Here is a 13,637-nt window from a genome sequence, read left to right as displayed (position 1 = left end):
TCACAACCTATCACAGGCTCCGGGGCTCAAACTGCCAAGGTACAGCACCCACATCCAGCTGGCTCTGGGAACATCACTGCTCTCTCTGTGACGGGCAGGCTTGCGGAGCTGAGAGCCAATCCCCTGCACCCCTGACTGGAAGCCGTGCAGACTGTGACTGTGGGAATCCTGTGGCTGCATGATAGGGCGTGGGGTGCAGCTGGGTCTTTGAGCAATCGCTGCGTCTGGTGTCAGAGGCTCAGAGCTCCCTGACTGTCTGGGGAGGGTCACTGCAGAGGGTTCGGTGCTCACACTGAAGACTACACAGATCCTTTGTGTGATACGTGCACTTGTGTGGGTGAGGGGTCTACCCACTGAGGCCTACCCCAGGGCATTAATCACCTTGGAAGAGAAGAGGCGAGGTTGTGATTACACCAATAAGTGTGATCATACCCTCCCCCCTGCAGATAATAGAAGACATCCAACCCGGCCCACTTGGGTGTCACCCTGGATTCTCGTCCCACCCTGGACCATTGACCAGAGATTTCTGGCCCCACCCAGCACATGCCTCTGGGTATTCCCTGAAGGAGCTGACACTCCACTAAGCCACGAAAGCATAGTTCAAAAATAACAAGCCATCAGAGGAGAAAACAGGCAAGTATTTCCACAACAAAGTGTTAAAAGAGACAATGGCATTAAATAACGATGAAGGGATCAATTCAACAGGAAGATGTGACTATAATAAGTGTTTATGCACCCAATGGCAGGGTGCCTATTTAAAACAAATGTTAAGGGATCTAAAGGGAGACACAGACTCCAATACAATAGTAATGGGGGACTTCAAAACCCCACTTTCATCAATGGACAGGTCAACTAGACAGAAAATCAATAAAGAAATGAGAGCTAATCCACATTATGGACCAAATGGACCTAAGAGGTATCCAGAGAACATTTCATCCCACAGTTGAAGAATACATGTCCTTTTTATCAGTACATGGAAACTTCTCTAAGACAGACCAGACCATATGCTAAGGACATAAAGTAAGTTCAAGAACATTTTTTAAAAATTGAAATCATTCTGTGTATCTTTTCTGATCACAATGGAATGAAGCTAGAAATTAACAAGTTGTCTAGAAAATATGTAAATACATGGAGACTGAACAACATGCTCCTGAATGAACAGTGGCTCACGGAAGAATCAAAAAATTCCCAGTAATGAAGATGACAATACAACATATCAAAGCTTATGGGATATAGCAAAAGCAGTGGTAAGAAGGGGAGGTTACAGGAATTAGTGCCTACATCAAGAAATTGGAAACACTGCAAGTAAGTGATCTAACAATGCATCTCAAGGACCTAGAAAAACAAGAAGAAACCTAACCCAAAAGTAGGAGGAAAGAAACAGAGAACAAACAAAACAAAATTGAAATGAAGAAAGTTAGCAATGATAAGTGAAATGAGAGCTAGTTTTTTTTAAATAAAATAAAATTTATACTCCATTGGCCCAACTAACCAAAAAAAAAAAAAAAAAAAAAAAAAAGAAAGAAAGATGATTCCAATCCATAAAATCAGAGATCAAAAAGGAGATGTAACAATGGGTACCACAGAAAAAGAATCATTAGAAATTACCACAAACAACTATATGCCAGCAAATTGGAAAATCAAGAATGGACAGATTCCTAGACACATACAATCTACCAATTTTGTGGCAGGAAGACACAGACAATCTAAACAGACCAATAACCCAGATGGAGATTGAATCAGTAATGAAGACCCTCCTAAGAAACAAAAGCCCAGGACTGGATGGCTTCATTACTGAATTCAACCAGAATTTTAAAGAACTAATTCCAATTCTTCTCAAAATATTCAAAACAATTGAAAGAGGGGTAATCCTCCCAAACTCCTTCTATGAGGCTAGCAACTTCTTAATTCCAAAACCAAAAAAAGATAAGAGATATAACAAAGAGAACTAGAGACCAATGTCACTGATGAATATAGATAACAAAATTCTCAGCAAAATATTAGCTAATTTAATCTAACAATACATCAGAAAGCTCATTCACCCAGACCAAATGGGATTTATCTATCCCTGGTGTGCAGTGATGGTTCAACATGCACAAATCAAGAACTGTGATACATCAGAATTCACAAATTGAAGAATAAAAACCATATAATCATATCAATAGATTCAGAGAAAGCATTTGATCAAATACAGCATCTTTTCCTGATTAAAAAAAAAACTTTAAGCAAATTGGGTGTAGAAGGAACATTCTTCAACACAACAAGGCAAAACACAAAAATTCATGGCCTATTAATTGGGGAAAAGTTGGAAGCATTTCCACTAAGACCCAGAACCAAACAAGGATGCCCTCTTTCATCACTGTAATTCAATACAGTTCTGGAAGTTTTAGCCAGAGTCACTAGGCAAGAAAAAGAAAGCAAAGGGATACAAAATGGAAAAGGGAAGTCAATTATCTCTGTTCACAGATGGCAATATTCTATATATAGGGGAACCAAAAGAATCTACTATGATACCATTGGCACTCATAAGAAAGCTTGGTAAAGTTGCAGGATATAAAATCAACACACAAAAATCAATAGCCTTTATATACAGACCATGCCATGACTGAGAGAGATACCCTAATCCACTGTTGGTGGAAATGTAAACTAGTACAGCCAATCTGGAAGACAGGATGGAGATTCCTCAGAAATCTGAAAACAGATCTACCATATGACCCATCCATCCCACTCCTGGGATGCTACCCAAACAAAATGAAATCAGCATATGAAAAGGTTATTTGTATCCCCATGTTTATTTCAGCTCAATTCACATCTACTACTGAGCGGTCTCAGAGTAGTGAGAACCAGCAATTGGCGGGGCATTTTGCTTGGCACTGTGCTGAAGCTCTTATTGATTCTTTCTCTCTAACCTTTGCAAATATAGAGCAGTGACATCAATCCTTTCACTAATCTCTAAAGTTTAAGTTCTGTGAGTGTGTGTCACAAGTTAAGCCATCACTTGGGATGCCCGCATCCCACATCACAGTGCCTGGGTTTGAGTCCACCTCTGGCTCCAGTCCAGCCTCCTGCTACCGAGCACCCTGAAAGACAGCAGAGGATAGGTCCCTGCCACCCAGGCAGCAGACCTGGCTTCAGTTCCTGGCTTCAGATTTCATCAGTCTGATCTATCTCCCTGTAGCTGTGCCTTTTAAATAAATGAAAAGAAATAAAGTTTGAGTTCTAAAATAAGCCACCCAACATGGTCCGACAGGCTTACACAGCAACAACGTAGAATGCGGAGTTGACATTTTATGGAATACCAGTAAATCCCCTAAGCCTGTGCCTGGTAGAAGGAATCAATCAGTGGCCATTTCCCTCTTCCTTCCCTTCAGGGACGTGACAACCTTTAACTCCTCCCTGCATGTCCCTTTCTGAAATGGCTTCAGAATGTGTTTTCTTCCCTTCCCTCCTGGACTCTCTGGCTTTCAACACCTCAATCAACACCCAAACAGTGCAACTGCCAGAAGAATCAAAAAACAACGATCAGCAAAATTCACATGATGGGAAAAGAAAAACCTTCAGGAGCTGCCTACCCTCCCACCCCTGAGAACTTCTTTGAAATGTTCCAGGAGACCTCTAAATACATCCTGGCTGGAACATATTCTAAGGGCTGTAGACAGCACCGCGTGGCTCTGGGTTTTATGCTCTGTTCCATAAATACTTTCCATTTGAGTCAGATGATGACCTTCCCTTTTGATTCATCAACACTGACCTAAGAGAGAATTAACTACCATTTGCCTTTCAGCAGCAACCTAATGACAGATCTGAGGTCTTTGATGAGGAGAGCCCTTCTTCCTCCGATTCATATATGGTTTCTGGTTCTACTTTTCAGAGTCACAACCCGATGTGTTCCCAGGAAGCAGTTTCTTACCTGTGCAAGGCTTCTAAGCAGTCCCAGAGTAGCTTTTGAGTCCCATTTGGTTCTTTAAAGTTGCCACTGGTCAGATGAGACTAGGTAGGGTGAGTGGGTGAGTGTGTGTGTGTGTGTGTGTGTGTGTGTGTGACAGGGGAAGGGTGTCTCAGCTAGAGTACACAGTCCCTGCAGAACAAGAACTCGAAGTTCATCCTGGTTTCCTCACTAATGTATTCCATCTCTCTCCCCTCCGTAAATGGACTAAAAAATAGGAAGAAGTTATGAACTGGAATGAGGAAATACTACTTTTGAGCTTCTGGATAAAACTAATAGAGAAATAGGACATGGAGTCCGAAGTCAGAGTGATGCATCACGTCCAGAGCCCCAGGTGATCACTGACATCATACATCAGAGTGTTAACTGTTCAATTAACAGCAGGAGTCACTGTGCGCCAACTCCCCATGCAGGACCTCTGTCCTCAATGAGTTATGAGTTAACTGTAAAACTAGTTCTCAAACAATTGTGTGTGTGTGTGTGTGCACATGCAAACTGTTGAAATCTTTATTTAGTACAGAGTTGGTCATCTGTGTACAAAGTTAATTGAAAATTAATCTTAATGGAGAATGGGACTGGAAGGGGAGAAGGAGAGGAGGGGTAGGAGTGTGGGTGGGAAGACAGGAATGGTGGGAAGAGGAACTATATTCCTAAAGTTGTTCTTATGAAATTTGTATTCCTTAAAAAAATTAATTAAAAAATACAGTGATGCATCAATTAGTGACCACTCTGAGACTACTTTCCATGTATAAAAAGAGGTAGATGATAATTCTTACCCTCCAAGGTAGTGTGAATTAAACATATGAACCACAGGTTCTAAGTTATATAATTGATAATTTATATTTATTGAATAAATTTACTGTAACTAATTTACTAGTTGCTTAATACAAGGCTGGAAGAAAAGCTGTTGAAAGTTTAACAAAACTATAAAATAAATAAATGAGTCTAAAATATATATATGTGGACTTGAAACTATAAAGCACTGGCCAAGAGACAGTAACAGAACGATTATATACAGTGAACAAATCAAAGAGCCAGCAAAGAGAGCTTTACAAAGGATCACTCTGATATTTCAGAGGCGGATTCCTGAGAGCAGAAAGCTGGAGCCCAGGTCAGCATCAAGTACACTTCACAAATTCAAGTGTTCTTCAGTTAAGCACAGAAGGCCAACAGATACTGAATAGCACTGATAAGTCAAGAAACGTTGCTACATATATTATCTAGGACATGTGAACCTAGAGCCAATAGTTCAAGCATCACTTGGGAACCCACTAGAAATGCAAATTTTTTTAATTTTTATTTTTTTGACAGGCAGAGTGGACAGTGAGAGAGAAAGAGAGAAAGGTCTTCCTTTGTCGTTGGTTCACCCTGCAATGGCCGCTGTGGCCGGCGCACTGTGCTGATCCAATGGCAGGAGCCAGGTGCTTCTCCTGGTCTCCCATGGGGTGCAGGGCCCAAGTGCTTGGGCCATCCTCCACTGCCTTCCCTGGCCACAGCAGAGAGCTGGCCTGGAAGAGGGGCAACCGGGACAGAATCCGGCGCCCCGACCGGGACTAGAACCCGGTGTGCCGGCGCCGCTAGGTGGAGGATTAGCCTAGTGAGCCACGGCTTAACTCTCCAGCCCTACCTCCACTCCAAACCTACCGAATCAGAAACTCAGGGGGAGGGGCCAAGCCATCTGACATAACAAACTCCCCAGATGATTCTGATGGGTGCTAGAGTTTGGGAATCACCGATTTAGAAGCATGGAGGTAAATATTACAAGACAGAGCCTCACGAGATACAAATAGCTGCCTATAGCAAGCAGGACTGGGAGGTAAGGGGAGTGCTATTCTTTAGATGAAAGCCTTTCATTCTATTTGATGTTTTAACCATGTACATGCATTACTTTGAAAAACTAGAACTTGTTTTTGAAAATAAACACATTGGGATTTCTGAAGCCTGTATGTGCCAGGAGCTAGGCCTGGACCCTTAAGAAGGAAACAGGAAGTCGGTGGTCAAATACAGGAGCCAAGGCTCAGCACAGTTGCTGCTGAGTAAACCGTGAGCCCAAGGGATGTCCCTGCCTTCCTGAAGGCTCATCTGCTTCCTTCTCTGTCCCTGTGGCTGGCTACAGATCCCCTCCCCCGGGGACACAGAGCAGGAGTCCAGCCCAAATAAAGGAAAAGCTTGGCTCACAGTCTCCAGCCTTCCTGTCACTTTCCCACCCATTCAAAAGCAAACGCCTTCCACCTCCATCCCCACCCACCCACTCACCCACCACCTCACCCTTCCTGGTCTTCCTTCCTCTTTCCCCTTCCTCCCCCTCCCACCCAGGCCACGAATAAACGCCTGCTGGCTTGAACTGACCGATAGAGGCTGTGGTGAAGCGTCGCACGGGTCCGGGATGTCCTTCTCCACCCTCTCCACGGCGGATCAGCTGCACACACAGCTCGTATTCTGTTCGTGGTTCCAGGTAGTTGAGTGTAACGATCTCATTTGTCACTGAGAAGAGGGAAAGTTCAGGAAACCTCAGCTGGCATTCTTGTACATTTTTTTTTTTTTGGTACATTGTTTTAAACCAGGGTGGTTGTTATTGCAATGTAAACTATTCTTAGGTATTAAAAAGAGTGTCTTAGTGAAATAGAGTGACAGTTTCATCTTTAAGTCTTGGTCATTCCTAATCTAAGGAAAATTAAGATGTTTCCAGATTATATAATGTACATCTCTTTGCCATTTACAGATTTTGGCTCTAGTGCTTTTGTCTTTTAATTTGTAGAATCAAAAACACACAAGTCTTCTACCATATGGAGTACCATGTTTGAGGGGGGGCAAATTCAATTAAAACCATATAACTTTCTGTTTTCAAGTATATACATGGATTGCAGCCAAGCTATCAAGATAAACAGATGCATTGAGGCTTTGCTTAATGTGACCAGATTACTGATCTGTAGTGGCCATGACAATGAAGGGCTCTGAAGTCTTTAAAACCATTCCTGTAAACAAATGGTATGTGCTTTTCTGCTTTGCCCCATTGTGTTTCTCCATGGATATTGCCAGTGTAAATTTGTGTCTTATCATATGATAAATTCCTAGTCAACAAGAAAAGATTCTGTGGTGTTTAACAGTTCTCAGTAGACTCCTTTGTGGATGGCCTCTTCTAGAGAAAGATGGTGGGCTATGATCACCACGTGATGAAAAACACTGTCACTACTGATACCGGAAATAGCAATCTCTTACATCCCTGGCTGAGTCTACAATGGCGTGTGAAGAGCTCAGTGATACCATGACCTTACTCAACAGTAGTCAGCTACTGTTATTAACCCCATTTTCTTCTTTTTCGGAAACTTTCTCAATTATCTGCATAGAATGGGTAGAGTGCTCTTTTTTAGGAAATCATAGGCAGAGGGAGATGGAAGTATTGAAGGAGGGATACATGTTATCTACAAGCATGTTAGTAGCAGGTCTCTGCAAGATGGCCCAATTGAAGCAGAATGGTCAATGGATAATGTTCGTTTTATTTTTAAAATTATGATTCTTATGCAAAATTGAACTAGAATTTGTCATTCAACAATTTAACAATTTTGACATTTTGCTACTTTTAATTATCATATATATTTTTTTTTCCTTCTGGAAGTCAGGATAGAGGCTCTCCTTGCCCACAGTCCCTCCTCCCAAGTCTCATATGCACAGCCCAAACTATCCAGGTTCAAAGTCCTTTAAATATCTGTGTCAGGAGTCTGTAGGATAAGGCAAAACATGAAATGAGAAAAATAAATAACTCGATAAGTACGACAATCACTCAGGATTTAAGCAGATTACGTCTTCTTCCTTTCCAGTAGGTCCCAGAATTCCCAGTTACCATATTCCAGGTATAAACAATCACCTTTCACCATGTCCAGGCTGGACGGAGTAACTCAAAACGGGACTGGAGATCCAGAGGCGCATGGAAAGGAAAACTGGTGTAGATGGCAACTCATGATGCAAGTTGGTTTTGTGTCTATAGTGCACAGAGGCTTCACAAAGTTAGCCCAGAACTCAGAGGGCCTCCTGCATTGCTCCTGGATACGCTTAAATGTAATTCTCATGACAGCCACCCTACCTGGGGTGGAAGGTTAGGGCAGAGAGACAGGAATTTCTATCTTTGGGGAAATTGTTTTTCTTCTGGTACCACATTCACAGCTGGGAACTTTGTTGTCCAAACCTTACCTTGAATATGACGCCAAGCTTCATAATCATTAACAGGTTTGTACAGAAGCTTCTTGGATTTAATGGGTCCATCCCCAAAATAAGGCTCAGAGCTGATGTTGATGACTGCAAAGTTATGTCCGGTGTCGATCACATTTGGGGCATTCAGAGGCTTTGGAAGAACTAAATAAAAGTTTGGCAGTCAGATTAGTCCTTAGACAGTGGGGCTCTATTTTGCTATGTGAGCATAGAGTACGATTGCTTCACATATCCCAGTGAGTCCTCTTATCACTCGCTGAGCTCTGTGCCTTGCTCACGCTCTTCCAACCCATTATCCAATCTATGTGCTTCCTTATAACATGAACATATCTATGCTTAAAATCTCCAATGGGGGCCAGCGCCGTGGCTCACCAGGCTAATCCTCCACCTGAGGAGCCGGCACCCCGGGTTCTAGTCCCAGTTGGGGTGCCGGATTCTGTCCCAGTTGCTCCTCTTCCAGTCCAGCTCTCTGCTGTGGCCCAGGAGTGCAGTGGAGGATGGCCCAAGTGCTTGGGCCCTGCACCCACATGGGAGACCAGGAGGAAGCACCTGGCTCCTGGCTTCAGATCAGTGCAGTGCGCCGGCCGTAGCGGCCACTTGGGGGGTGAACCAACAGAAAAAGGAAGACCTTTCTGTCTCTCTCTCACTGTCTAACTCTGCCTATCAAAAAAACAAAAACAAAACAAAAAAATCTTCAATGGATTCTTATTACATACAGGATTAATTTGTACCATGACCTGCCAGGCTTTGCATGACAGAACCCCTGCCTATTCTCAGTCCGCTGTTTCCCTGCCCCAAACTGCAATCCTACCAACCTTTCAGTTTCACCCAACTGGCAAAACACAGAGCTCCTCTCTGTCATAGGTTCTGTGTTGATGATATTCTCTGCAAGGAATGCTCTGCCTCTCATTACCCTCTTGCTTGTCATTCAACCTCTAGCTCCGATGTGAATTTTCACAAGGGGACTTTTCAGAACCTCAGTTGGGCTCAAGCACCATAAACTTTCATAGAACCTCTATTTGTCCTTTGTTCTAATTTCCAGAGATCATTATTAAGTTCAGGTGACTTAAGACCATGTATACACTCATTCACTCTTTCCCCCATATCTTCATTTAAAAATAACACAAATTCATTATTTTATAGATATGTAGGTCAGGGGCGAGACAGTGGTCTCACTGAGCTAAAATCAAGGTGTCAGCAAGGTTGTGTTCTTTTCCACAGCCTGTGTCCTTGCTCCTTACAGCTTCTAGAAACTGCCTCGAGGACCCTTGTTCTACCTTCCAAGTCAACAGTAGCAACAGTCTCTAACCTTCCTTCCGCTACGGTATCTCTGATAATAGTCAGGAAAGGCCCTCAGCTTGTAAAGATGGCAGTGGTCCACATGGATGGTCTAGAATGATCTCCCCATCTTAAAGACCATTTTCAGTAAGGGTGACAGCAGTTCAACCAGGTGAAAACTGGTTCGGGGCATGGGGTGGGATGAAAGACATCTTAGATATTGCAATGATTTGTAACCTTTCAATAGCGTACTGTAGAAACAGACATTTAGTACATATGTGATATTAAAATTATATGGTGAGTTGGGTGTTTGGCATGGTTAAGTTACTGCTAGCGATGCCCACATCCCTCACAGAGTGCCCAGTTCCAGTCCCAGCTACTCCATTTCTAATCTAGCTTCCTGTTAATGCACCCTGGGAGGTAGCAGGTGATCAAGTGCTTGGATCCCTGCTGCTCGTGTGGAGACCCATGTGCAGTTCTGGGTTCCTGGCTTCAGCCTGGCCCAGCCCTGGCTGTTATGGGTATTTGGAGAGTGAAGCAGCAAATAGAAGATCTCTGCTCTCTGCCTTTCAAATAAGATGAAAATAAAATTTTAAAAAAAAATTAAAGCCATTATTGTCAAACATCGATTTATTACAATTTTTAATTAAAAAAGTAAAATTTTATGGTGATGCAAGAAGTTTGGGGAAAATTTTTCTAAAAGAACTCATCAAACTGGACTCTAAACTACACTGGGGCAAATACCACGTTAGCTTTGTTCACCAGCACCTATCAGTGCTGAGTGTTTGTTAAGTGGATTCCAGTGAGCTTCACTAGCCTGCCTTCTTATAAATGCCTTCCCATCAGTGCGTGCTGTGTCCTGCAGTGTTTCAGGTTCCAGAGGGGACTGTAATCATTTTACTCTTCCTCTCTGTCTCAGTATTTTGACTTACTATCCTTAAGTATGACCTTAAGTCTTTGCTCCAATGTCATCTGAGGGAGGTTTAACCACCTTCTTTAAAATTACAGCCACCTGTGCAGCTACCCAGCGTTCTTCACTTTCACTTCTGATTTCAGCTGTGTCCATGGCACTCAGCATCTTAATAAACCATCTACTTTACTTATTTGTTTGCCCACTGCTTATCTCCCCCACCGCCTTTTTTTTTTAACTTTTATTTAATGAATATAAATTTGCAAAGTACAGCTTATGGATTACAATGGCTTCCCCCCCATAACATCCCTCCCACCCACAACCCTCCCCTTTCCCACTCCCTCTCCCCTTCCATTCACATCAAGATTCATTTTCGATTCTCTTTATCTACAGAAGATCAGTTTAGCATACATTAAGTAAAGATTTCAACAGTTTGCTCCCACACAGAAACATAAAGTGAAAAATAATAGATGATTTTTTTAAAATGATGATGAAATCAGATCAGACCTATTGTCATGTTTAATCCCAGTGAGAGTCAAGTTGGGAGTTGATAATTTCTTTTTTTTACAGAAGATCAGTTTAGTATGCATTAAGTAAAGATTTCAACAGTTTGCACCCCCATAGAAACACAAAGTGAGATATACTGTTTGAGTACTCGTTATAGCATTAAATCTCAATGTACAGCACATTAAGGACAGAGATCCTACATGAGGAGTAAGTGCACAGTGACTCCTGTTGTTTTTACAAATTGACACTCCTGTTTATGGCATCAGTAATCTCCCTATGCTTCAGTCATGAGTTTCCAAGGCTATGGAAGCCCCTTGAGTTCTCCGACTCTTATCTTGAATAGACAAGGTCATAGTCAAAGTGGAGGTTCTCTCCTCCCTTCAGAGAAAGGTACCTCCTTCTTTGAAGACCTGTTCTTTCCACTGGGATCTCACTCACAGAGATCTTTTGCCAGAGTGTCTTGGCTTCCCATGCCTGAAATACTCTCATGGGCTTTTCAGCCAGATCCGAATGCCTTTAGGGCTGATTCTGAGGCCAGAGTGCTGTTTAGGACATCTGCCATTCTATGAGTCTGCTGAGTATCTCGCTTCCCATGTTGGATCACTCTCCCCTTTATTTATTCTATCGGTTAGTATTAGCAGGTACTAGACTTGTTTATGTGCTCCCTTTGACTCTTAGTGCTTTCATTATGATCAATTGTGAACTGAGATTGATCACTTGGACTAGTGAGATGGCATTGGTACATGCCACCTTGATGGGATTGAATTGGAGTCCCCTGGTATGTTTCTAACTCTACCATTTGGGGCAAGTCAGCTTGAGCATGTCCCAAATTGTACATCTCTTCCCTCTCTTATTCCCACTCTTATGTTTAACAGGGATCACATTTCAGTTAATTTTCAACACTTAAGAATAACTGTGTATTAATTACAGAATTAAACCAGTCATATTAAGTAGAACAGACAAACAAAAAACTACTAAGAGGGATAATGTATTAAGTTGTATTAAGTTTTTTTTTTTTTTTTTTTTTTGCGAACGTTGAGCTCCTTGATAAGAACACATTTTTCCCCTGCATTATTCATTGCTGTATTCTCAATGCCCAGAACAGGGACAAAAACATTAGAGGCCTTCAGTAAATCCTGCTGACTGATTAATGAAATTTAGCAAGTTGTCCCAGGTCAGGATACTGAAGTTGGTAAGAAGCTGATCAAGCTGTATCCCTGATCATGTGAGTTTTAGTTAGGTAAGCCCGAGTACACAGTCACTTAACTTACAGAGGGCAGTGAGTAAATTTATTAAGTCATGCTTCTTTTTGTTATGGCCAATCTAGAAAACTAATACATATCAATACTGTATACCATAACTCACAGATCCCTCCTCATGTCGAATATTCATTTTAGTTTGTGGCTATTAGGCACACAACTGCTCTGAACGTCCTTGAAGGATGTCTAGTTTCAAATATACACAGTCATTTCTTTTGAATACATACCCAGGAGTAGAACTGCAGGGTCATAAGGTAGGAATGTTTAGCTCTGTTACAAATTGCCAGTTTCCAAAGGTGATTGTACCAATCTGCACAGAGGGTAAAGCCTTGTGTCTAATTTAAATACTCTCATTAAAGACTCTGAATAAATTTCCCTAGTGGTTATTTCCATGTTTATGACCATCAGTCAATACAATAGCAAAAAGGCATCAGTGACTTAGGACTGGAGTTTTGTCTGTGTAGATGTTGTAAGCAGTCTTTCATTAGACTATAAATTAGAATTTGTGATTCTCTTCTACGTTGGCAACTTTTGATAAGAAAAAAATTTCGCAAGAAATTATTCAAGAGACAGAAAGAGGCAGAGCTCCCATTTGCTGGTTCACTTTCCAAATGTTCACAACGGCTGGGGGTCAGAGCCAGAAGCATGGAACTCAATCCAGTTGTCTCACATGGCTATCAGGGAGCAGACCACTTGAGCTTTCACTTCACAAGAAGCAGAATGGGGAGCTGGCGTGCACCTAGACACTGCAACAAGGGGTGTAGCTATCTTATTTGCTGAGCCAAACATCCCTGCCAACACGGTGTTTGACTTGCAGCTTATCTGCCATGTGCAACAAGCATTCCAAGAAGCTTAAAAATATGGTCATTTGTCTTGTCTGCCTATAATTTCCTTTCTTCCAAGAACATGTAAAGCGTAAGAAGTTATTTGGATTATATAAGTGTTCTACTAAATGTTGTTTTGCCTGCAATCAAAATAGTCATAAGAATTCTGAGGTGTTTATATTGGTTTTCAGGGCAGAGAATCTAAATCTGAGGTTGCAATTATGCTACTCTTGCTACTGACCTTTTTTTTTTTTTAAATATGTTCTAAGTATTCATATCATTTCATTTATGGAAGCTACCTCTGGGGTTTCCCCAAAGATTTCTAAAGTAATGAAGTAGGCCAAATACAAACCAGCTTTTATATCTTCCTTCCTCATCTGTAGCACAAGAGACTCAGAAAGCAAATGATGTAGAGAAGGTGCTGGGTTCTGAGTCAGGAGTCACAGGTTGAAAGCTGAGGCATAGGGGCTAGCACTGTGCCGTGGAGGGTTAAGCCTCTGTCTGTGAGGCTGGCATCCCATATGGGGGCTGGCTCCAGTCCTGGCTACTCCACGTCTGATCCAGTGCCCTGCTAATGTACCTGGGAAATCAGTGGAAGATGGCCCACGTCCTTGGGCCCCTGCACCCACGTGGGAGACCCAGAAGAAGCTCCTGGCTTCAAATCAACTCTTACATGATTCTACCTTGTAGAGCTGAGTCTGCTTCCT

At 42.2% G+C, this 13,637-nt stretch overlaps 1 protein-coding gene across 2 annotated transcripts in view; it reads right to left on the bottom strand.

Annotated features, from left to right (window-relative positions):
- Positions 1–13,637, bottom strand: part of TEK (TEK receptor tyrosine kinase) — a 129,425-nt gene that overhangs the window by 26,635 nt on the left and 89,153 nt on the right. For both annotated transcript variants that reach the window (XM_051844874.2, XM_051844873.2), the window contains exons 10-11: positions 8,135–8,296; positions 6,296–6,430 (exon numbers count right to left, since the gene is read on the bottom strand). In XM_051844874.2, the coding sequence (XP_051700834.2) occupies positions 6,296–6,430; positions 8,135–8,296 (297 nt within the window). The remainder of the gene's footprint in view (positions 1–6,295; positions 6,431–8,134; positions 8,297–13,637) is intronic.

This window comes from Oryctolagus cuniculus, chromosome 1 (assembly GCF_964237555.1).
Source record: "Oryctolagus cuniculus chromosome 1, mOryCun1.1, whole genome shotgun sequence".
Taxonomy (NCBI): domain Eukaryota; kingdom Metazoa; phylum Chordata; class Mammalia; order Lagomorpha; family Leporidae; genus Oryctolagus; species Oryctolagus cuniculus.
This window is presented reverse-complemented; position numbering and strand designations above follow the sequence as displayed.